Source organism: Emydura macquarii, unplaced genomic scaffold, assembly GCF_026122565.2.
Source record: "Emydura macquarii macquarii isolate MOO-44397 ecotype Brisbane River unplaced genomic scaffold, CSIRO-AGI_Emac_v2 contig_3328, whole genome shotgun sequence".
Classification (NCBI taxonomy): Eukaryota; Metazoa; Chordata; order Testudines; family Chelidae; genus Emydura; species Emydura macquarii.
The window spans coordinates 7,353,289-7,378,525 of record NW_027133465.1 but is presented as its reverse complement, the minus strand read 5'-3'; the positions used below and the strand labels follow the sequence as shown (position 1 = coordinate 7,378,525).

The 25,237-nt window shown below is 53.2% G+C and overlaps 1 protein-coding gene across 1 annotated transcript in view; it reads left to right on the top strand.

Annotated features, from left to right (window-relative positions):
* P4HA3 (prolyl 4-hydroxylase subunit alpha 3) overlaps nucleotides 1–25,237 on the top strand; it is a 39,366-nt gene that overhangs the window by 388 nt on the left and 13,741 nt on the right. Inside the window, exons 2-8 of the mRNA XM_067533203.1 lie at nucleotides 8,716–8,858; nucleotides 9,550–9,773; nucleotides 16,221–16,370; nucleotides 18,448–18,499; nucleotides 19,978–20,141; nucleotides 20,812–20,988; nucleotides 22,504–22,568. Of these exons, the coding sequence (XP_067389304.1) occupies nucleotides 8,716–8,858; nucleotides 9,550–9,773; nucleotides 16,221–16,370; nucleotides 18,448–18,499; nucleotides 19,978–20,141; nucleotides 20,812–20,988; nucleotides 22,504–22,568 (975 nt within the window). The remainder of the gene's footprint in view (nucleotides 1–8,715; nucleotides 8,859–9,549; nucleotides 9,774–16,220; nucleotides 16,371–18,447; nucleotides 18,500–19,977; nucleotides 20,142–20,811; nucleotides 20,989–22,503; nucleotides 22,569–25,237) is intronic.

Genomic DNA, 25,237 nt, shown 5'->3' with positions numbered 1-25,237 from the left:
CCGGGCCACCCGGCGCGCAGGGCGCGCACTGGGATCCCCACCCCCCACCAGGCTGGCGCGCCCCGATCCAGACACCCCCCAACAGACACGTTCTGCGGGGTCTGCAGCCGGAGCCGCACCCGGATTCTGCACCCCTGAGCCCGGCTCGCCTGGGGACCCGGCTCCGGCAAAGACTGGATCAGGCAGGGCTCGGGCAGGCTGCTGGGTGCTGCCCTGGGGCGAGGTTAGAGACCCCCAGGGGCTGCAGCCAGGGCAAAGAGGCCTGGACTTCCCCGCTGCCGGGTCCCCTCTGCCCCCTGGTTACTGAGCATGGCTGGGCAAAGTCTCTGGCCTTGCGGAAGGGACCCGAATCCACTCCCTCTCCCTGCCCTCCCCATCTCTATTAGCCTCCAGTGCAACTCCAGTCACTTCAATGGCAGGACAGCTGGACCCCATTTATTGTGCTAGGGGCTGTACAAACAGAACAGAAGACGGTCCTGGCCCCCAAAGAGCTTATGGGCTGGGATTTTCAAAAGCCCAACTCCCACTGAATTTAGGCACCTGGCTCCCTTTGGCTGTTGATGATCCGGGCCTTTACCCCACACTCTTTTTAGCAAGGCAGGCGGGTTATTCGAAACGGGCGGTGCGAAAAGCAGCATTGTGTTTGGTTTGCGTCTCTGCAGATAATTTGTGTAAGGGCCTAGCGAACGTCCGGGGAGGCACATTTTAAATAAATCACTAAAACACAGAGCGGAGGGTGGGCTTTGTAGAATCATGATTCTGTCTCACCTGCAGCTGTTCGATTAGCTAGCCATCATGGGACCACCCCGTCAGGGACGTGCTAGCAAAGGGGACCTTTGGGCTTTGATTTCTAAAATGGGTGCATATGTGGGGGAGTGAACGCACGTGTGCCGGTTATGAGAGCCCTGCACAGCCACGGATATCTACCTCTGCGGATGCGGATGCAGCTGTATTGTTTACCGTCTTTGCGGATTGGATGCAGATCCAAATGTTTGTATCCACTCTACCTGTTATTATTATTATTATTATTAATGCTAGTTTGCAGTAGCACCTGCTCTGTGCTAGATCCTTTCCAAACACTCCAGAAGGATGGTCCCTGCTCACGGTCAGAGGGTTCCCAGGTGGGGAGTGCACCTGAGTGTGTGTGAACGAGGGCACGCATGCACAGGTCTGGATGCGAGCAAGAATACCTGTGTGCAAGTAAGCGAGTGGGTGTGCGTGCCCAGGACCGTGTGTGTGTGTGCAAGAATACCTGTGTGCAAGTGAATGAGTGTGTGCGCTCAGGAACCGTCTGTGTGTGTGAGTTCAAGTGTGGGGGTACATAAGAACGGCCATAGTGGATCAGATCAATGGTCCATCTAGCCCAGCATCCTGTCTTCTGACCTGGCCAATGCCAGGTGCTTCAGAGGGAATGAACAGAACAAGCAACCATCCAGTGATCCAGCCGGTCTGCCATGCCCAGCCTCTGGCAAACAGCACTCCCTGCCTGTCCTGGTTGTCCCTCCATGCATAGGTGCATGCTGCAATTATCCACTAGGGGGTACTAGACAGTTACTTGTTGCCCGTCGGATTTAGGGTGTCTCAGTTTCACAGAGTTTACGGCCAGAAGGGACCATTAGATCATCTGGTCTGACCTCCTGTCTGTCACAGGCCATTACGTTTTGCCCAGATATCCCGGTGTGAAACCTGGGACTTTAATCAGAATAAAACATTTCAGCCCTCGGGAGACTAAACTGCATGCCACAGCAGGGCGAGAACGGGCGAGGCCGAGGTGCCGCCGATGGCCGACCCCCCCTGCAGTTGCAGGGGATTGATAAAGCGAGATATGCCAGCAGGATATGCTGAGCAGGAGATATGATCCCAGCAGGATCCACACCCCAGGCTGCACCCCATTACGGAAGGGCTTCGGGCTGTATTATTAGCTGATGGAGGTACCGTGTCTGTGTGTGTGTCTACACTGCAGCTGGGCACATGCCTCCCGGCCAGGGTAGACAGACACGCCCTAGCTCTGTTTGAGCTGCCACACGTGGCCGTTGCGATGCAGGCGGCTGAGCAGGTTATACCACCTGAGTGCAGAGCCAGGGGTCAGGCAGGTTTGTATGCGGGCGGCTAGCCAAGGCCGCTGTGCTGCAACATCCCCATTGCTGTTTTAGCTAACCCCGGCCAGCATGCGTCGGTCTGCCCAGGCTGGGGGGCTGGCTCTGGGTAGACATACTTCGTCCTGCAAAATGCCTCACCGAGCCCAGTGCTGGAACTTTTCCCTGCGTCTGCCCTTCACTGGAACAAAGCCTTCTTTTACCTTACACAGGGTTCGAGACTCATGGGCTCTGGTCTGACAGTACTTCAGTGTGTGGTTGTCCATGTATGGATGTATGTACACTACGTGTGAGCCTATGAGTGGCCCGTGTAAGTGTGCCAGTGAGTACATGGATTAATGTGTGCCCGCTTTTGTGTTTGTGCAAGTGAACGGGGGTGTAGATGCATTAGGATTAGTGTGTGTGCAGCATGCATATGTAGGGGGAGTGTGACTGACCCTGTGTTTGTGTGTGCGTGCACATCAGGGATTGTGTGTGTGTACGTGGACTACAAGGCTAACTGGATGAACTAGATGTCATGGCTGTCGTGTTTGTTGCCCAGCATTACAATGCAGCTGCACAGACCCAGCTGGACAGGACAGGAGGCAGCAGCAGTGCCCCTGTATTGACAGTGGCAAAGGGGGTGACTGGCTATACAGGCTAAGGGCCAAGTCTATTTCTGGTGTAAGCAAGGCAATGCCACTGCAATCAGGGCCAAAGCTGTGCCCAAGGACCTGTTTGGATGGCCCTGGTCTCATCTACACTGGTGTAAATGCAGAATGACTCCAGTCAAGTCACTGAAGTTACACCAATGTAAAACTGGTGGAAGGTGAACAGAGAATCAGGTCTAGAAACTTTCCAAGTTGTCCTTCGTACAGAAGAAATCTTTGCCCAGGAAACCCTGAGTCTGAGCCTTTTGCAATAAACCTTTCCTTTCTTTGCTAACTAAGAAGGAGTCCCCGTCCCACCACATCAGCCCTTCAGCCTGAGGCTTCATGTTGGAAAGCCTCAAATTCCAACAATGCAGCATTCAGCCGGTCTGCGGTTTCCTGTATGGAGCAGTTAAATGTCAGACACAGCTGGAAACAAAAGCACATTTCATGAACGATGTATTTCCTTAGAGATGAACCTTGTGGCATTATTTGGAACAGACGTGGAGCGGCATTGGGAGCTGCAGGACTGTGCCACCAAATACAACAACACCCACCAATGACAAACATGACTAAATCCCTCATAATTATTGCTCTAAAACGCCTCATTCAGAGGAACCGCACACGTGAAATAACAAACTCAAAAGCTGTCATATTGGCAGCGGGCTCAGATCTGCAGCTCCAGACAGGGGGATAACACGGATCTCCCAAATTATCCTAATTCATGATAACAAAAATGTGGTGGAAGGGATATTAAACCTTATGCTTCGGGGCATAAGCCAAGAGACAGGAGGCAAATTATCCCACAGCTGCTGCTGTGGTGTTTTTACCCCTTCCTCTGAGAATCTGATGTTGGCCAGTGTCAGAGACAGTTCCAGAGGGGTAGCCGTGTTAGTCTGTATACAACAAAAACAATGAGAGTCCTGTAGCACCTTAAAGACTAACAAATTTCTGCGGGCATAAGCTTTCGTGGATGCATCTGACGAAGCGGGTTGCAGCCCACGAAAGCTTATGCCCACAGAAATTTGTTAGTCTTTAAGGTGCTACCGGACTCCCGTTGTTTTGTCAGAGCCAGGATATTCGTGTGCACCTGGAGACTTTCCCAGCTCCAGGATTGCCAACCCCAGCCATTCAAAGCTCATGAATCTGCCTCTCCTCCTCCCCGCCAAAAATAACCATGAGACTGGCTCAGAACCAGTACATTTATTTGACCCTTTAGCGGATGTATTTTCAAGCTTTTCTCTGCAAGCATGAGAGCTAGAAGGTTATATTAAAATAAAAAGACAGATTCTCTCCTGATCCCGTTACGTCAGGAGCTGGGGCTTTTAGACAAACCCCACATATCGTGAGATGGGGGATAAAATCATGAGTTAGCAAGTAGCTCTTTTCAAATGTGCTCTGTGAGTCATAGATTCCAAAGCCAGAACGGACCATTGTGATCAGCTAATCTGACCTGTCTAACACAGGCCATGCAATGTCCCCAAAATAATTCCTAGATAATTCCTAAATAATTCCTTCTTTCAGAAGAAAATCCAATCTTAATTTAAAATTTACCAGTGATGTGAGAATGCACCACAACCCTCGATAAGTTGTGACAAGGGTTAATTACCCTCCATGTTAATTATTATTATTATTATTATTATTTTGGCCTTATTTCTAGACTAAATTTGTCTCGCTTCCCCTTCCAGCCTTTGGATCTTGTTATACCTTTGTCTGCTAGATCAAAGAACAGCCCTCTATTATCAAATTTCTATTCCCCAGGTAGGTACTTCTAGACTGTAATCACAGTCAATCCTTAACCTTCTCTTCTCTAGCACCCCTCCTATCTATTAAAATCATTCTTAAAGTGTGGACATGAGGGCTGGACACAGAATTCCAGCAGTGACCGTACCAGTGCTAAATGCTGAGGATTGCATTAGCCCTTGTGGCCAAAATGCCATGTTCAGATCTTCAGCTGGTCTAAATCAGCATAGATTGATTGACTTTAAGTAACACCTGGGCCTTGTCTGCACTGGGGCTTTCAGCCCATGCGAGCCAGCCACTGGTGTAACTGCACTAGTGTGAACCCCCAGGGTAGAAATGATTTGCACCACTACGAGCTCAGCGGTCAATGCAAATGATGGTTCATAGCGGCAGGGTCTACACTTGGGGTCGCAATAGTGGCTGGAACTGGGGCAGATCTCCAGTGTTGCAAGACCTCAGAAGACCTCAGAAGAGCCGTAGAAGTCGCTTGTCGTCACCGCTAGCTCTGGTCCGTGATACTGACGGTGAGGGTGATTCACACGAGGTGAGGGCTTGTGCAGTTGGGGCCTGGATTCTAGTCCTGCTGGCATCTGGGGCACGGGCCATGTCTGCTCCCCTGTCTATACAGCACAATGGGGCCTTTGGACTATACGTAACGATGACAATGCATGTGGCCGCAGGGCGTTACACGTGCTTAATTCAGTGCCATTTGCCAGCAGCTGAGTGAAGCTGGCTTGCAGATGAGTCGCGTGCTCCCGTGGGGGGTACGTTAGCCCCCGAGCCCGGCGGCCAGGTTCCACTGTGAGTCGGGGCAGGAGTTCTTCCTGAAGATCAGGAAATGGCAGCTCGTCTGTGGGGATCTCAGCAAGCCGTGCCCAGCGAAAGGCTGGTGTTGAAAAGGGAAGGGCTAGAAAAGCTTCTTCCCAGCTGCTGGGGCGGGGGGAACTATTGGGCCCGAATTAAACCTCAGAGTCAGCTGGCGTGAACGGCGCTTTGCGACTGAGCGGTGGGTTGAAATGAAGTTCTGTTCAGCTCCATACAGCCTCTTGTCACGCACTCATCTCTGCAGGATCCCAGGGTCAGTTCCTCAAAGGGATTCCAGTGGGAGTTGGGCACCTAAATACCTGTGTGGATCGGGGCCCGTGCGCCTTCCAGTAGCCCCTTAAGTAATGTGCTGAGCATCTGTCTCATGGCCCCAGTGGGATAAAGCCAATGACCCCGACTAGCCTTTCCATCTCTAACCGAGGTACACCCGTAAGCAGACTAGATCCAACTACTGGGACAAATCCCAAGATCTTAACTCAGTCCTTCCTTGGGCGGAGCCGCCGTTGAAGAACCGCGGTCTGAGGTCATTCCCCAGTCCATGCCCAGGGCCGGATCCTGCAGGCCTTGCTCACACTGAGTAGAACTTACTTCTGGGTCCTAGCAGTGCTTTTCGGCAGGGGTAAGACTGAGGCCTAGACACTTCTCTTATTGGACCAGAGTGGAGACTACAAAACGCCCCTGAACTTCAGTGGAGTAATTTCCCACCACTGGGAGTTAAAGAATCAAAATCTGGCTTGTTGGTGTCAAAGGGAGTTTTGCCCATGGACAGAGTTAGGCCAGGCTCCTGCAGGGAGTCTACAGGAGTTAGGCACCTAACTACCTTTGAGGATCTGGGCTCAGGTACCCAGGTTGCACTGGAACTCAATGGGAGTTAGGCGCCTATGTCGTTACGCTCTTGGGAAAATCCCAGCCTTAAATAAAAACGAATAATGACGTGAGGACGATGGTGCTTCAGTAGGAGTTTGCCTGATCTGGGCCTCAGGATTGCAATCACTTATAAACTGGAAGTTCAGTGCCCAGGGAGTAGAGGAGAATTGGTTCATCGTCAGACAGAGAACTGATTCTCAGGCAATTATTACTGTCTGGTTTGTTATAATTATCATTGGGATGAAAAACACTAAGGCCAGTCTACATGGAGCAGCAATGTGAGCTCTAGGGGTATGAATGCGCTTTAGAAATCAGACCCCACAGTCCGCATTGCTGCTCCGTGTAGACAAACCCTAAGAGCCTCATTCAGCAAGGCACCTTAACCACAGGAACATTCCCATCACCTCCAATGGCACTGACTTCTCACTTGTTCGAAGCTCCCTTCCACGTGTGCGCATGTACCTTGCTGAATTGCATTAGTCAAAATCAGGAGTAACTCCATGGACAAATTGCACCAAATTCGTGTGAAAGGAGAACCAGAGCCTGGAATGGAAGTTATGAATATGGGCCAGGATCTTGAGGTCTTTGTTTAATTTCAATACAGTTCTTATTGAGGCAAAACTTACACAGACATCAGTGGTAGGTTTGCTCAGCTAAGGACCAGAGAACATACTCTTACTTACTCTGTTATTTCTTGAACTGTTGCTTCCTTGTGTTACATCTGTGCCTACCTTCCACCCAGGGAAAACATAGATGCAGTAAAAGATACTCTAATCAGCTGTCTCACTTACAAAAGACATTGCCAGAGGTATCTGCCTAAGAAGCTTTTGATCGGACATGGGCTTGCATCATTTTAAATACATTCCTGTTCTCTTTAGCACCTGAGGCTTTCATGGATCTTTTCCTCTCTCTCTCTCTGACTTGTACAGCTCCGAGCACCGTAGGAGGTAAGCAATATAGTGTAGAAATTAGAGCTGAGCAATCCACTCACAGTGCATATTTTTCTACAGGTTTTCCCTCTCATTGTAAATTGGCCATGAATAGATTGCGGAAGTCTCCCATTTATTCTTTGGCTCTTTCTGTGGGCTGTCTGACTATGTGTATGTATAATGCCTAGCGAATGCAGTGCTGATCTTCTCTGGGGCCTCTAGGAACAGTAGTATATAACAACAGCATGCGAGATATCTCAGTAGGGGACATACGTGTTGCTTATTTGCATTTGACTAGAGAAGGGCGCAAGCTGCAAAATGTGGATCTAGATTTCAACCACAAAGGGAGTTTGGCTCTGGGGCTCTGGTTCACCCCATTATAATGACAGGGGCCTTTTGTAACATTCCCAGTTCCAGGTTCAGATTTTGTACCAGCCCAACATTTAACAGTATGCACACCTGGAGGAGGGGCTCCTTCTGGCCCCTCTGACTGGCCAGGTGACACTCTCCAGCCATTGTTGCTTATGGAGGAGTCAGGCTTCAGGTTCAACATGTGACTCCTGATTCAGAGGCATTTGCTGCAGGGAGACATAATCTCAGCATCTGGATGTGAGCTGAGGAGTCTAATAATGAGGTCAGTGGAAAATATCTCTATATGAGGACTGGTCACATGACCAACATCTGGGATGAGTCAAGATGGTTAAGCACCATGTGCTTTTTCCCTGCTCAGTTGCTAAAGGACCTGAGCACAACAGAAAATCTGAGGTTAGATGGAAGCTGGAGTCAAAGCAGTGAGGTCTGGCTTGGGTCTGTGAGCCAGACAATGGAACGGGCCATTGCAACTGCTGATATGCCCATGAAAAAGACAAAGAACCAGGCATTACAAGCTCACGTGAGCAGCCTTCAACTACCTGAAAGGAGGTTCCAGAGAGGATGGAGCTAAGCTGTTCTCAGTGGTGGTAGATGACAGAACAAGGAGCAACGGTCTCAAGTTGCAGTGGGGGAGGTCTAGGTTGGATATTAGGAAAAGCTTTTTCCTTAGGAGGGTGGTGAAGCACTGGATTGGGTTACCTAGGGAGGTGGTGGAATCTCCATCCTTAGAGGTTTTTAAGGTGTGACTTGACAAAGCCCTGGCTGGGATGGTTTAGTCAGTGTTGGTCCCGCTTTGAGCAGGAGGTTGGACTAGATACCTCCTGAGATCCCTTCCAACGCTCATCTTCTAGGATTCTAAGTGTCCCCTTCTACTCCTTGCATTTCTGAGTGGGTCTGATCTGAACTCAAGCAGAGGGGGCCAGGGGAATGGAAGTCTTTAGAGATGTTAGCTTAGCCCTGGACAGCTCGTTCCCCCTATGCACTGTATTCTCCGGGGCTTAGTAAAAGTAAGCTCTGGTCTTGTTATCCTACTAGAGACACCCAGATACATCAGTGCCCTGCCCCACCTGCAGCTGAGGGGGCAGGTGCTGCCTACCTGATCCCTGCTTTGCCCAACCTGGTTTCAAGTGAGGCTGCTTCCAGATCTCACTGCCATGGAGTCTGTCTTCCCCAGCCCATGGCCCAACCCCCGGCCGTGGGCTGTGCTGGATGGTTGCAGTGTCTGTGAGGGACCGCCCTGCTCATGCCTTCCAGGTTTTACAACAAGGTGCAGGGCTTGCACCACGGAGCTGGGGCCTCCGCGGCGAACCCGTTACTCGCCTACACGCTGATCAAGAGGCTGCAGTCTGATTGGCTGAATGTGGTGTACAGCACGGAGGCCGGTGAAAACACCCAAGGTACCGGAGAGGGGATGGCATTGAGCCCACGGCGGCCAAGCACCCAGAGCGCTGGACCGGCTTGAGTCAGCAGATGAGCGCGATGGGTGAGATTCACGGAGGCATTTAAGCGCCTCATTCCCATTGATCCCAATGGGGGTTAGGCGCCAAAAGGCCTTCGTGAATCTCCCTCCGTGCGTCCAGAGGAACTGGGGGTTGGGGCTAGAACCTCAGCTGGCGTCACCTGGGCCTGGATCCATCACCATGGAGCGAGAACGAGGGGGGCTGAAAGGAGGGGGTAGAAGGAGGGATTGCAAGTGGGAAGGGACAGACGGGAAGAGGGGATGGTGGGAAATGAGGGGGGAGGGGTAGAAAGGTGATGGCAAGGCAGGAGAGCAAGGCGAAGAGAGGAAATGAGAAGGGAATAAGAGGAGACAATAGGGGAGAGTCCGAGATGGCGGATAGAGAGGACTGGGAGCCGGGGGCAAGAGTCCAGCTAGTCTAGGGGTATCCATGGATGGGCCAGCAAGGGGAAGGCCCCATCTGTGTGGCACTGAAGTACTTTCGGGTGGTGTATAAGGGGCAGCCCCTTCTCTATTGTAGGATCCATGAACCCCTCCTTAGTCCCAGCCCATGTAAGCGCTTCTCGGGGCACTGGCGTTCCCTTCTCCGCAGCCCGGCTGACTCCCTCCCCCCATCCCTGACATTACAGCACTCAAGAATGACTACCAGAAGGTGGAGAAAGACCTGCCCGAGTTCGAGGACTTGGAAGGAGCAGCGCGGGCTCTGATGAGGCTGCAGGACGTCTACGCTCTGAGCGTGAAGGGGCTGGTGAAAGGGGTGTTCCACAGAGCCAGCGGCACGGACCTCCCCGAAATATACAGTCCCGGGCAGCTCGTCTCGCTCTCTGCCGATGACTGCTTCCTCATCGGCAAGGTGAGGGGGGGGGTCACGGGGTGAGCTCTGCGGGAGTGTGGGCCAGGGGGTTGCTGGAGCATGGGCCAGGGGGTTACTGGGCTGTCGCTCAACCTGCATGAAACAGAGTCTCCAGTGGAGTCATCTGCAGGGACGAACCCCTGCCACTAGAGGGGGACAACGAGCCAGGCTGCATTAAGGTGGGTTACACGTCTCATGAAGGCTGGTGGCGGCGCGGACCCCAGAGGCTTGAAGTCCCTGTGGCTTAGTAAGAGCGGCCGCTGTTCTGGTTATCATGACGACCCTGGAGACACCCAGGTCCATCAGTGCCCTGTCCCTCCTCAGCTGATGGGACAGGACCTGTCCACCTGATCCCTACGCAGTGCAGCCAACACAGGATGAAATTCCCTCCCATCGGGCTCATTGTCAATGGGCCCTGGAGGAAATTTGCTTCCTGGCCACAAATTCAGTGGTCAGTTTAATCGCGTTAGCTGTACTGGCCGCCGTGGGGATTGAACTCACAGACCTCAGGACAAGCCCTAAAGAGCTCTCTTCCACGGGAAGTCGGAGGCTTTGTCACCACTGGGGTCAGCCACTAGGGGGAGACATGGTCACATGCACTAAGCTGGCCTAGGATACCGCGTGTCTGTATTGTGTGTAGGCCCTGAGCCTTTTCAGGCCCAGACGATGCCAATTAAGTGATTGTCCCTTGATCCACTCAGTGCCCCTTGATGGACTAGTTCTGTCCAGGTCTGTGCTAAACCTATCTCCCAGCTCAGTCGTCTCCCCAGCACACGACTGCAGTGACTGGACTGTATGCTGGGGAGTTCGGGACACAGGCAGGAGCCCCGCCCCCCTGCTCCGCCTCTTCCCCCTGAGATCCCACCCCTGGCCATGCTGGAAGCCGGATCTGGCCCATGGCAAGAGCTGCCGAGGGAGCCCAGGACGCTATGGGGAGCCCTGGACCCTCCCAAGAGCCCAAGCTCTTACTATAGCCCGACTCTCGCTTCCAGCCTGGCCAGGTGGGCGGGGCTTCAGGGGGAAGAGGAGGAGCAAGGGGCGGGGCCTCATGGCAAGGGGAGGCTAAGGCCTACCTCAGCCCCCCTACACCAGGAAGAGGCTGGTGCTGTCCCTGAGCTGTGGGCAGGTGCAGAGCAGCGCCGCAGGGAATCTGGGACGAATGCTGCCCTGGAGTCATTCAGCCTGGGACCGGGACTTGACATGCACATTTTGGGACTGTCCTGCCCAGTTAGGGATGGGTGGTGACCCTGTGGGGAATGGGTGGGTGGAATCCTTTCCCCTGCCTGCCAGCAGCTGCTTCTGCTGCCGGCCTGCTGCAGTAGGCCCAATACAGCTGCCTTGTCCTGGATCCACAGGCCCCAGCCTTCTCCTGTCCCATCCCCAACAGACCCCCCTATGGTGGAAGTCCCCCTAGAGCACACCTCATCGAGCAGCAGGGGCTGGTCGCAAGAGATGCCGCATCAGCAGAAGGCAGGCAAAGGAAGTATTGGGACCAGCATGCAAGCACGGTGACAGAAGGGGGTTAAGTCCCTTGTCAATGTGCCAGGATGGATACGATGCTCTGCCGCTGCCGTGTTTGGGTTACGCTGTCACAGATCCACAGCCAGGCTTGCACCGAAAGGCTCCACATGCGATTTAGATAAAGGGCCTGCCACCCACACAGCACATGCCACTTTCAGGGGGTCCTTTCACCCTTTGCACCAAATACAGCATCCCAGGGAGCTCCAGTTCCCAGCTCTGATCGCTAAGCTAGTGTGTGGTAGCAGGTTCCCATCTGAGCTGCCCCGAATGGAGCTGGGGGCCTGAACTCAGGCACCCAAACTGAAGTCAGAAACCTCTGTCAGAAACCTCGAGGCCTCTCTCTAGTCTTACCCCGAAGAAGCACCAGACACAGCATCAGGAGCAGGGCCGTATTATCCATTAGGCACAATAGGCACAGTGCCTAGGAGCTAAGAAACTTTCAGGGCCTACGGAAAAAAAATTTCTATATAATTTTTTATTTTTATTTAAAAAACTATTTATTAATAGCTTAAAATCAAATGAGTTATTTCAATCGGGGGGGCCTACGAAGACAAGTGTGCCTAGGCCCTACGAAGGTCTTAAAACGGCCCCGATCAGGAGCGAGGACAATCGTCCTTGCCTGGCAGGGCTGACCGACCATGCCTGAATGTTTGTAAAGTGCACAGAGACTCAGGGATGGAGAACGCTAGGGAAGCACCAAGCATTATTAACTTTCTGAAGAGGGGGTGAGGTCTGCAAACAAACTAGTTTGTTGACAAGGAGCCAGCCAGAAAGCAGAGCTTTGCATTGGTAATATAGAATCATAGACACGTGGGGCTGGAAGGGACCTCAAGACGTCCTCAGTCCAGCCCCCTGCGCTGTGGCAGGGCCAAGTAAACATAGACCATCCCTGGCAGGTGTTTGTCCATCTTGTTTTTAAAAGCTTCCAAATGATGGAGACTCCACACCTTCCTTGGAACCCATTCCAGAGTTCCACTGCCCTTCGAGTTAGAGAGTTTTTCCTAATATCAAACCTAAATCTCCCTTGCTGAAAATTAAGCCCCTTACTTCTTCTTCTACCTTCAGTGGACATGGAAAACAATTGATCACCATCCTCTTTATAACAGCCCTGAGCAGATTTGAAGATTGTTATCAGGTTGCCCTTCAGCCTTCTTTTCTCGATACTAACCAGGCCGAGTTTTTTTTAATCTTTCCTCACAGCTTAGGGTTTCTAAACCTTTCATTGTTTCTGTTGCTTTCGTCTGGACTCTTTCCAATTTGTCCACATCCTTCCAAAATTGTAGGACCCAGAATTGGATACAATACTCCAGCTGGGACCTCACCAGGGCTGAGTAGAGCAGGACAATTACCTCCTGTGTCTTACGTACAACACTCCTCTTAATACACCTCAGCATCCTATTAGCCTTTTATGCAGCTGCATCACATTGACAACTCATATTCAGTTTGTGGCCCACTACAACCCCCAGATCCTTTTGAGCAGTTCCACCACCGAGACAGTTATTCCCCGTTTTGCAGTTGTGCGTTTTCTCTTTCCTAAGTGAAGTACTTTGCACTTGTCTTTACTGAATTTCATCTTGTTGAATTCAGACCAATTCTTCAATTTGTCAAGGTCAGTTTGAATTTTAAATCTGTCCTCCAAAGTGCTTGCAACCCCTCCAGCATGGTGTCATCTGCAAATTTTATAAGCATACACTACTTTCCATTATGAAGTACTTTCCATTACTGACTCCATTATGAAAGTCATTAATGAAAATTTTGAATAGTACCAGATCCAGAACTGACCCTTGTGGGACCCCACCAGATACACCTTTCCAATTTGATAGCAAATCACTGATTATTACTCTCTGAGTACAGTTTTTCAAACAGTTGTGCACCCACCATACGCTAATTTCATCTAGACCACATCAAGGAGATCTACTACGTGATTGGTTAAAACTCACCTAGAGGTTCAAACTCAAATTTGTAATGGTTTCTGAGATGTTAGGAGGCACTACTTTCTCTTCTTCTGAGGCCAGTGAAGTTGGATTCATGATACTAAGGAAGCCTGGTCTAGTAGGCGGAGGGATACAAAAAATAATACCACCGATGAGTAACCTGAAATTCCAAACAAGGGGCGATCAAGCCTCTTTTATACCACACCATGCCTCATGTATTGCTGATAGATAGATAGATTTATTTATTTTTATTTCTCTCTCTCTCTCTCTCTCTCTCACACACACACACACACACACACACACACACACACACACACACACACACACACACACACACACGTGACCATGATCATTTGGGGACATCATGAAGTTATAGTGATAAGAAATTAAACTGGAGATTTCTTGCCTCAAATACTGCAGAAGAAATCCTTTCTGACTCATCTCTTAGACATTCCTTGCAGACAGGGATAGCGAGCGCCGCGATCCTGTTTCATGCAGTCACACCAGGCGAGGAGGCGTCTGGTCCCGCGCTCTCCCTCTGATTAATTACAGCATTCTGGGAGGTCAGTTATATCCTGGAGAACAGGTTTTTCTCACTGCCTGTAAAGGGAAGAATTGGGGCAGCAGAGACATAACTAGATTTCCTGATTTCTTCTCTCTTCCCTTCCCCCCCTCCCCCCCCCCCACACACACACCAACTTCCCTTCACTTCACGTCACGTCAATCGATTTAGGGCAAAAGGCGATTGTTTGGCTATCACAATGCACTTTATGATCAGTTAATTAAGCCTCCCAACTTGCCTAGACTCTGGGTGTGCTGAGACCACTGCCTGTCATGCTGGCCAATACTGTCTCATTGTTTCGGCGTTATGTCTTCTTGACTTTTGCTTAGATGGGAGCTCTTTGGAGGGGCAATTGACCTTTGTACAGCACCTGGATCAATGGGGTCTTGGGTCATGCCTGAGGCTCTTAGACACTATGAAAATACAAAAAAAAAAAAAAAATTAATATCACCCCTGTGAATTGGGTAAAGTGTCACTGTCCCTATCTTAAAAGAATGCAACTGAGGCATCCAGTGACTATGCCAAGGACACACAGCAAGTCATTGGCAGAGCCAATAGATCCTTGAGTACATGCACCCAACCCCCAGCTCTAACCACTAGACTGTACATGAAGGATCAGCATAGAAAAGACAAAGTAATGGACAAATACATTTACCCTGGTGAATAGTAATCAGTGGAATGTCACTGCAAAACCCTACCACTTCTTAGGACAAGAAATCTCAAACGCTGTTGCCAGCTGTTGCCTTTTGATCAGTCCCAGTTCTGGCAGTCATGTTGTGCGATGTGAAAAATCTCAGCTTTCATTTAACAACGTAAGTTTCCAGCCCTCCGGAAGCCTTCCAGCTCGCCTGCCAAGGAGAGGGTGGAAATGTGACCCCTGAACCGGTCAAAACCCAGAAGGCCTATCAAAAAGGATCCCAAGTGTGTTACTTTTCAAATCTCATTATTTTTAAGATTATATTGTAGTTTTTTGTAGCCAGACTCCTGATTTTGGAACGCCGGGGGCTGGCCATACCAGATACTGTATAAACCCTCCTGATAGCCCCTTTGTAAAATGTTCCATGTTGTTTTGCACATGGAAAATGGTTCAAATCTCAACACCCCCCAAAATACTTCTTAAAAAAGCAAGAGAGCAAAGGAGGGAAATTACAGGAGGGAGACTGTAACAGGAGGGGCTGATCTATGCCGGTAACTTACATCAGCATAGCTACCTCCCTCGGCGTGTGAAAAATCCACACCCCTGAGACATTTAGCTATGCCCACTGAACCCCCGGTCAATGGCAGAATTCTCCTGTCAAGCTACCTATTGCCTCCCAGAGAGGTGGATTACCTACACCAACCGGAGAGCCCCTCCTGTCCGCATAGGTAGCGGCTCCGCGGAAGTGCTACAGCTCTGCCGCTGTGGGATTTCAAGTCACTCGATTTACAGCAAGCCGTGCTTAGCCTCTGACAGTCCTTCACCTGGATGGAAAGGTCACTTCATGCAATTATTGTTAACTGGCTTAGCCGCAGCAGTGATGTAGCCTGAGTTATGCCCACAGCAACAGTTGCTGTAATGGGAAAGGGGCTCCCACATTCACAGGCAAAGAAATGACTGAGGGCGGTCCCATCCTGCGTGTCTTACTCAGCCACTAGTCCCATTGCAAGCAGTGGTGCTAAGACGTTTAGCGACAGGCCAAACCGGCGCTGGGAAGAGAAGGCTGGCTCATGTGGTTAAGGCACCAGACGGGTGCTCAGGAGATGGGGGTTCAAGTGTTAGCGAGGCCCCCAGGTTTCCTGCGTGATACTGGGCAAGTCACTTAACTTGCCTGTCCCGCTATGTATAAAAGCATGGCCAAACAATAATACCTCGTTTTTATCTAGCGCGCTGCCTCGGAAGAGTTCAAAGTGCTTTACAAAGGAGAGCAGTAACATTATCCCCATTTCACACCTGGGGAAACTGAGGCACAGAGCAGTGTGCGCAACATCGAGCGACAGACCTGGAAATACAACTCAAAAGTCTTCCTACGTCCCAGTCCAGTGCTCTATTCACTAGGCCACACTGCCTCTCAGGAAGTACCAGTACTGCCTTTGCCTGGCTTGTCCATGTAAATTGCAAGTTCTACAGGACAGGGGCTGCCTCTGACTATGGGTCTGTACAGCACCTTGCACAATGGGGCCCTGCTCTCACCTGGGGCTCCTGGAATACACGTGACAATAAGATAGATAGGATGGAGGCATTTGCCCATTGACTTCAGGCTGAGCTTTGCTTCGCTGCAGCATTGAGACCAAACTGGGTTTCAACACGATCCCCCACCACGGTCATGTTAGGGCACAGACTGGCTCCTGGATGTGTTTTTCTTCCCCTCCACCCATCCCCACCGCTCCCTGCCCTGCTCCAGCCTTCAGTAATGCCACGTTGGCGGTGGCGTCTCGTCTGCCTCCTTGCAGGTGGCGTATGACATGGAAGATTACTACCACTCCATCGCGTGGCTGGAGGAAGCCGTCAGCCTCTTCCGCGTCTCCTACGGGGCCTGGAACACAGAGGACGAAGGCAGCCTGGAGGACGCGCTGGACCACCTGGCTTTTTCCTATTTCAAGGCAAGTCTGGGGGAACGACCTTCCCCTGCGTCCCAGATTGCACTGAGCGAGCTCCTGCGCTGTGGCATGCACAGTACAGCACAGACACGGAGGTTAGTCTTGTCTTAGAGCCACCTCTGTGTTCTCCTTACCCTGGGCCACTTGTGCACAGTCAGAGTTCATGCCAGGGCACCCTAGCCACGCCTCCTTTTTCCTGGCCACACCCTCTTATTCCAGCCCGTGGGAGCAGGTCGTGTAGAAACTGCTACATTAGCTCTGTGTCTGCAGATTACACCAGTCCAGGACCCTTTGCACCCGCAACACAGCACAGCGCAGCCATCGCCCAGGGGAGAGTCTGGTCCCAGGGATTTGGGGGGGTTCCAAACGCAGATCTGGGCCTGAATTTTGCAGATGGCTCCTATCTTTATAGGGGGTGAAATGAAAGCCGGATCTGGTCTCCCCAAACTGCGCGCTGCAGCCCAGGCCCATCTCCCATGGCTTTGCTTATTTGTGCGTCAGTCACAAGCTCATATCCCCGCACCACCGACCCCAAGGGGCCCCTCGTCCCACTCAGTAACAAGCTACCATCCAGCCAGAGTCAGCCCATGCCCCTTTGTCTGCCAGCCAACCCTCCTAACCCCCGTTTCCTCCAGTAACAAAACTCTTGTTTCAGCTCATTCATTTCCCAGCCTGCATGGGGGCCGCGATCGTTTTGCTTAGGCGCCTCCAGCTGGACAATCGGCGCGTTACCATGCTTGGACGGACGCCCCTTCCGCTGGCGTCCTATTGTCCCGGCAGCCAGCGCAGACGCTGTCTTTGAGCCTCTAAGCCATCAACTGCGTCTCTTCAAATCCCTCCCCAGCCCTGCTCCAGTAACTGCAGCCGATCAAACGTCCAGCCGCAAGCTGCTGGGGCCTGGGGCATCTCACCCTTCCTGGCCAGCCCGAATGACTCAGCCTCAAATACTCCATCCCAGGGGCAGCCTGCCTCCCTCGCCCCCCTTCCAGCTACTGCTGTCTAGCTGTCTCTACGCTGAGCTTGATCCAGGCCAGGATAAGATGACTCTTGCTGGTGTAATGCAGGTCTTGGGCTTCCAGGATGGTGCATTGTGGTGATGACGCAAGGTGCCGGCAAGGACCTGCAGCCAGGCGACACTGCTGCAGAAGTGGGCGCTGCTGGCTGGGGGAGGGGTGTGGCCAGAATAACCCGGTGCCAGCCGCCATGGGGCAGGTTCCGATGGCGCCCAACCACCAATCAAAGCTGGTGGGGCTCCGAGGGGACGTGTCTTCCCCGCCTTCCCCACTGCGCTGTGTGCGTGCGCTCACAGGACCTGATCCGAAGCCTGATTTCAGTGGGCTTTGGCTCAGACGCGGCGCTGTTAAGACCCGAAATCTGCCTGAGACGTGACGCTCAGAGCGGAATCAGAACTCCGGAAAGACTGCGTGTGCTTGTCTGCAGCCCCCGGTGCGTGTGCAGGGCCGGATTTCCAATTAGCCACAGTAGGCACTTGCCTAGGGGTGCTGGCGATCTAGGAGTGCCTAAACAGTGGTGGATTACCGCACGAGCCAACGGGGCCCGTGCCTAGGGGCCCCGGCCAATTTTGGGGCCCCGCGGGAGTGCTGGAACGCTGGCCCTGCTCCCCTTCTTTCTGCGGAGGCCCTGGCCACACCAGAAGCATATTTCCCCCTGCCTGGAGCTGGCCAAGCTGGTCGACCCAGCCCCTTTCCCTTCCCACTCCATCTCCCCCATGGAGCTGGCCTGGCCACCCTCTCTCTCTCCCCCATCACCTCCCCCCCCCCCGTGGAAAACCTGAAGGTCAGCTGAAGGCGAGGGGGTGCTGAAGATGCTGTGCCGAGGGGTACGTAAGCTGTCAATCCAGCCCTGTGCGTGCGGTTCCAGGACTGATGATGGGGGTGATCCCTGCAGCCGATCTGGCTGCGTTTATGCCTGAGGGTTGCCAGCTTGTGCCCAGTTCTGTGGTGCATGATGGGAGCCAGATCGGAGCAGGGCAGAGGGGGTCCTGGCTCGAGCAAATGTTCAGGGTACCCCCATCGTACCAAGGATGCCCACGTTTCCTCTCTCTCTCTCTCCCCCCTAGGCAGGAAACGTTTCTTATGCATTAAGCCTCTCCAGAGAATTTCTTCACTACGGTATGTAGACTCATCCCTTTCTCACACAGGAGGCTGTACAGCTCCGTAATCGCGGTGCTAAATAAGCGACAGGTTAATAGACCAGCTGGGCTGAGCCTCACGCGCGCCACCACTGAGGTGGGAGGGGTGCAATCCAGCCCTCCCCCGATTCTGGGGCAGCCAGGACTAAACTGGCTCCAGGTGCAATTTGGAGCAGCCCCAGGGTCGCTTTACCGTAGGCCAGCTACACTATCCTGTCATACCAGCCTGGCTGCCGTGCATGGGTTTGGCCCAGTCCCCAGGGAATCCTCAGCTGCCCGATGAGGGCAACGTTCATTCTCTTTGCACCACTGGAGTGGTACAAAGGGCCTTCACCCAGGCTGCTGATCAGGCCACAAGGATTTGTCGGCCTGGCTCTCGTGCGTATCTAGTGGTTACACACTTTTCTAGGTGCCTGAATATTGCTAGCTGAGTCGGTGAGCCTCTCTATCTTGTGGCCTTTCTAGTGGCCTCTCTATCTCGCTCTGTGTGCGCCCACCACTGACCCCTACTGGCTAGAATTAGAACTGCCCCATAGAGTTCTCTGGCAGAGGCGCTGCTTTAGCTTAAATGGCAGGGGTGGGGTTTTTTTGAGCCAGGGAAGCTGAGTTCTAGCCCTACTCTCACCATGAAATTCAGTTTGGCCGGGGGGACAGCACGCTGACACCCATGATTAATCCCTTGGTGAGTGTGGATTATTCCCAGATTTTAATTAAGGAGAGAAATCAGGGGTTCTCAAACGGGGGCATGACCCCCTGAGAGGTCACGAGGTTATTACATGGGGGTCGCGAGCTATCAGCCCCGCACTTGATGGAGCTCTGGCTGTCAGCCCAGCCTGCTCCACCTCCAGCATTTAAAATAGCGTTAAATATAAAAAAGCATGGTTTTAACTTGTAAGGGGGGCAGGGGCCGCCCTCAGAGGCTTGTGGTGTGAAAGGGGTCGCCAACGGAAAGTTTGAGGCCCACTTATCTAATCTGATCTCCTGCGTAGCCCAGGCCAGAGAACATCGCCCCGTCATGCCTGCGTCAAGCCCATATCTTGTGTTCGAGCGAGCTGATGCCTTTTAAAAAGACATCCAGTCTTGACTTGAAGGCTGCAAGAATCCACCCTGACCCTTGGTCAATTGTTCGAGTGGGATTAGTTACAGTCTGCTCCGATTTTATTCGGTGAATGAGACAGACGTTGGTCCAATAAGAAATACTGTGTCACCCTCTTGTCACTCTAATATCCTGGGACCGACACAGCTACAACACCACTGCATGCTGATTTTATTTGTATTTCAGCAGATAGGCACAGAGCGGGACATGGAAATAGCTGTTAAAACGCTGTGAAAGTTGACAGGGGAATTCAGTTAATGGCGCCGGTGTTCCTGGAGTAAACCGGTCCCCGTGTATCGAAGCGCCATCCGAAGCCACCTGCTGACAGCTGGGGTAATGGGACTGTTGTTCTTTCCCGATAGATCCCAGCAACAAAAGAGTCGCGAGGAACGTCCTGAAGTATGAAAGGCTCCTGATGGAAAATCCAGAGCGCGCCAAGGCCCAGGTGGGCCTCCAGAGACCAAATGTGACTCACCTGCAGACCCGAGACCTCTATGAAGAGCTGTGCCAGACTCTGGGATCGCAGGTATGGAGCCTTGAGCCGGCATACGGGGCGACGGTGAACCAGACGGGCTTCCCAGCTGCGGACACTAAAGCCCTCTTGCCCAGGGCAGCCGTGGCATGTGCCTCACGCCTGCCCGGTGAGCGGGGTCAGCTGGTTCTCATTGCCCGTTCCGGCCTGGCGGAGGCAGCCAGAGGTGGTGGAGGGTGCGGCGACACAGTAATGTAACCTACTGGGCAGGGTTTGTTGCGTGCTTCCCTCTGTGCCCGGTACAACCCCCAGCGCCGGAGCCTGGCTCTGGTGGAGACTCGTTCCTTTCAGTGCTGCGGGTCGCCAGCTCGGTCTCTGCCGTCAGCCCGGCCGGTGGCTGTCAGGCTAGGAACTGGCGGGAGGTCCAGCAGGTCCCCAGTTAGCCATCACGTAATAGCAGCTGTGGGGCTCTGTCGGGCAAGCTCAGGTTTGAACCAGTATTCCCAGCGCTCAATGGCTCTGTGACCCATTGCCAGCCCCCGGGATCCCCTCTCCTGCCTCGTCAGCACTGCGGGGGAAGCTCTTTGCAAATCCTAGGTGCAATCACGCTGGGAAAGAGGGGGCATGCGGCACCTTTCACCAGCACTAGGTGAGGTTCCAGTCCCCTGTAAGCTGGAGTCTTCAGCCATCCCGTCACCCGTTCCTGGGGCTGGTTTCCTTTCAGCCCACCCAGTATCAGATCCCAGCCCTCCGCTGCTCGTACGAGACGAACGACAGCCCGTACCTGGTCCTCCAGCCGGTGAAAAGAGAGCTGATCCGATTGCATCCATACGTAGCCTTGTACCACGACTTCGTCAGCGACCTGGAGGCGGAGAAGATTAAGGGGCTCGCAGCTCCCTGGGTGAGTTCATCAGACGAGGCTCTTTGTAGCAGACCTGATGCACACATGTACTCACGCAGCTGTGTGGGTCGGAGAAACACCCATCCATCGCCTAGCGGCTGCCAGAGCCACCTTTCCAGGGCAAGGGGGAGCCGAGCTGAATGCAGACAAATGGGAGTCTCTTGACAGATAGAGATGGGGCCGACCCCAAACCACACATCTAAAGATCCTCCCGAGATAGTTTAGCGCCTGGTCAGGCCTTTGTGACTCCAGCCCCCAGCTCCACCTGCCCCCTGTGATGGGATTTTAGCTTTGAGTGGCAGGAGCTGGTTCCTTCCAGGCCGAAGGACCTGGGTCCCAGCCACGCAGCGGACGGGAGCAGATGAAAGCTGTTTCAAGACGGGGTGTTTTTGGAGAAGATCAGCCAGGAATTGTGTCAGGGAAGTTCTAAGGTGGCTGTAGCCATGTTGGAGCAGAGAGACACGGTGGGGAGAGGTGATATCTTTTATGGGCCCGAGGTCGGTTGGTGGAAGAGACAAGCGTGCGAGCGGCCCAGAGCTCTCCTGCAGGAGGCCAGACTAGGGGAGCTCTGTGGTCCTCGCTGGCCTTATGATCTATGAATCTAGCTAAGTTCCTGACCCCAGGAGCCATTTGAGACACATGAACGACCGGCCGGCCTAACCCGTTTTCGGCCTGGCTGTCTGCACCGATTGCTGGGTCCCCGCGTGGAACGGGGCTGGAAATTCGCTAGTGATCGTACAGCGGGGGGTGAGATGGTCGGGCGGCTGGTTCCTTGGAAGGGCAGGGGGCTAGGGGCGAGTTATGCCCCAGCCAGGGGAACCAAAGCAAGAAGCCGCTCTCTGGAGAGGTAACAAAGAGAGAGGGACAGACCCAGCCGGCTCGGCAGCCCTGAGTTTAAACGGTTTATTCTGAAGTGAACCACAGACATTTAGCTTCCTGGGCAGGCTCCCCGGAGGAGGATCTGGTGCCTTGGTAACAGAGCAAACTGGTCCGTGTGGAGCTTAGTAACTGAATCCAGGGCCGACGAGTCGTCAGCGCAGCTGCCGTCCTGCGGCTGTTGCTGGGCCCCGCTCTCCTCCCGCTCCCGTTGCTGGTGTGTGATGGTCTCTGCGAGGCTGTGGGACCTCGCAGAGTCGGCCCCGTTACAGGCAGGCCTGTTCCTGTTACAACTCAGCTAGCAGCCAGCTGGATCGGCCCATCAGTGGGGAGAGAACCTGCGGGGCGACGCTGCCAGCCAATAACCCCCAGAGCCTCCGGGCCCCAGTAAAATGTATCCTTTTCCCCTCCCATGCGGGGGCCCTGTCGGTGCCCTGCCGTCACGGGCTGGGTAATAGCGCCCCAGCTTGGACCCTGACTTTATGGGCCCCATCCTGACACAGGGCCCGACTCCACAGATCCACAGCGCCGGCCTTAATCCAGCCGGGAGTGCACAAGCCTGCCTCCGCCGGAGGGCTGCGGCTGCAGCTTCCCTGTTGGTTACATTCTCTTCTTATCTCTTGTCTCCCTGCCGCTCAGCTGCAGAGATCGGTGGTTGCCTCAGGAGAGGAGCAGCAGAAAGCTGAATACCGGATCAGTAAGAGGTAATTAACCCACCCCCGGCCCCGGTGGTCGTTTGCCAGGGCTCTCCCAGCTGGAATTCCATGCCGGGTTGAACTCCCTTGCTGTGGTGGCCCAGGTGAAAGGGTTTCCCTGCTATGCCTTCTGACCCGTCTTATTATTAATCATATGACAGCAGGTCCGGCCTAGAGGCCCCAACTAGACCAGAGTCCCATTGTGCTAGGTGCTGTACGAACACACAGGGCACGTCTCCACCGCGATGGGGGGACTGCAGCTGGCTAGCTCCGTTACCCCTAGCAATGAAGCTGCAGCCGCGCGGGTTAGCTGCCCAAGTGTGTGCCCAGCTCGCTGTGTCTGAGCAGCTAGTCCGTGCCGCTGCGGCGACATGGCTATGGGCACCCAAGCTCTGGCTCCATGTGCTGCAGTCGCATCCCAGATTGCAGTGTAGACACACCCAGGAGAGAGCACCCCTGCCCTGAAGATCTTACAGATCGACAAGGGATAGGATGACCAAGGGAAGGACGATTGCCCTCTTTTGTCCAGCTGAGGAATTACGTTTGTGCCCAAATTCACACAGGAGGCTTGCTTTGCATCTCGCTTGCCCAGTGTAAACTCCGTCCAGGAGTCACGCCCGATTGACCTCAGCGTACGCAAGGAGGGAATCAGGCTTAGACTGCCTGCCAGGAAACATGCTGGGGTAACAATGGAAGGGACCGAGACCCCTGAAGTCACCTCACACTGGGAGCTGGGAACGTTTGTCTCCCAGAGTGCGTCTACACTGGGGCTGGAGGGGCACTTCCCAGCTCGAGGAGCCAGACCCGCGCTAGATCCGATCGAGCTAGCATGCTAAAAATAGAGTGTGGCTGCGCGAGCAGCAGGACGGGCTAGCTGCCTCGAGCAGGGTCCTGTCTGAGACCCTAGGGACGTATTCAGGGTGGCTAGCCCCTCCCACGGCGGCGGCGTCACGTCTATTTTTATCGCTCAAGCAGAGATAGCGCAGGGCGTGCGGGGCTGTACATCCCTTATCTGGTCTCTGGACTCCCCCGCAGTTACCGGCTTTTCAGTCTGCAGCTCTGTGAGAATGAGCGGCTGGAACTCTGGACGATCACGCTCTGGGGAAGCTTCAGGGAAGCTTCGCTGAGACAGAAAGGATTGTTCCACCAGTTACTCCGGCTCCCTGCACAGGAGGAAAGAGTTAAATCCAGAAGCCAGGCCCAGAGCAGTGTGGATTTGCAGCCATCCCAGTAAATATTTCCAGGCTTACCAGACGGTGCAACCTCGCAGCGTCATCCCGAGACACCCCATTTAACGCTGGAATTCCACGCCCAGGCCCACAGCCAGCAGGAGAGGGCGGACTCTTAACTCCCGCCACTCCGGGGGGCTGCTAAAGAAGGCAGAAGGGGCACTGGCAGAAATCACCCCATTGCCAACGAGAAGGTGTTTGTCATGACAGCACCCAGAAAAGGGAGGGGAGGGTTAAAACATGGGGAGAAGAAAATGATAACTAGATACATTAATTGAAAAGACAATGACCTTGATCCCCTAGCCAGATGAACTCACTGCCATTGCAGACAGCATCTGATTGAGAAACCCCTACTGAGATACCCAGCGCTTCCCCTCTGAGCATCTGAAAGCCCTTCGTGAACATTCACTAGCCATCACCTCTGCAAAGAGGTATTAGTATAATTAGTATTAGTATAATTAGTATAATTACTCATAGTAATTAGTATAATTACTGCTGTCATACAGATGGGGTAAACTGAGGCACAGAGCCTTGTCCAAGGTGACACAGTAAGTGAGTGGCAGAGGGAAAACTAAACCCAACCATTCTAACGCCTAAGCCCCTGCTCGAACCAGCAGGCGACATTGGTCACTATAAAGATCCGATGTAAAAGGGAAGATGAGCCTTGTCTCCAGGTTTAATGTTCCGGGTGTGAACCTGGTTTCTCTACAAACCTCGTAACGACTCTGAAAATCACGCCGGTGAAAAAACAATCCAGCAAATGAGGCTCTTCGGGCGTCTGGCTGGGCGGGATTCAGTTACATGTTAGCCAGCAGATGATGTGTTCCTTATGGCGAGCTCCTGCTGCCACATTCTGCCCTGATGACTCGCCCGAGCTGTGTAATGTGACTCCACTCCCGGGCAGCAGTTCACGGCCATTGGCAAGAAGCAGCCGTTGAGATGAGAGATGATTTACTTTCTGGCCCCTTCATGATCGTCAGGCCGCTCCCGCTTTTCTGCACATCCCTGAAAACCAAAAGCGGCTGCAGAGGCAGCAGCCTTGGTGTTTATGTAGTTCAGCCTGGGGCTCGGTCTGGGCTCAGAATTTGCAAGTTAGCTAAACTGGTGCCAGCTCCAACATGGGCATTCTTCTATCTTAACAGCGTTGGCACAGAGCCTTTGGGAACGGCAGGAGTGCTGGGGGGGGGGAGCCTGATGCCTTTGCAATATTCTCTCTTTGGATGGCTGGGTTGCTGTAGCTCACAAGTGTCTTTTATTGCAGTGTAGACGTAACCTAACCTCTCTGAGCCTCAGTTGTCCTTCTGTAAAATGGGGATGCAATATGCCTTCCTTTTCCCCCCCCTTCTGCCTGTTTTCTCTATTCCTATTGTAAGCTCTTTGGGGCAGGGACTGTGGCTCAGATCCTCAAAGGTATCTGGGCACTGCACTCCCATTGGAATCAAAGGCAAT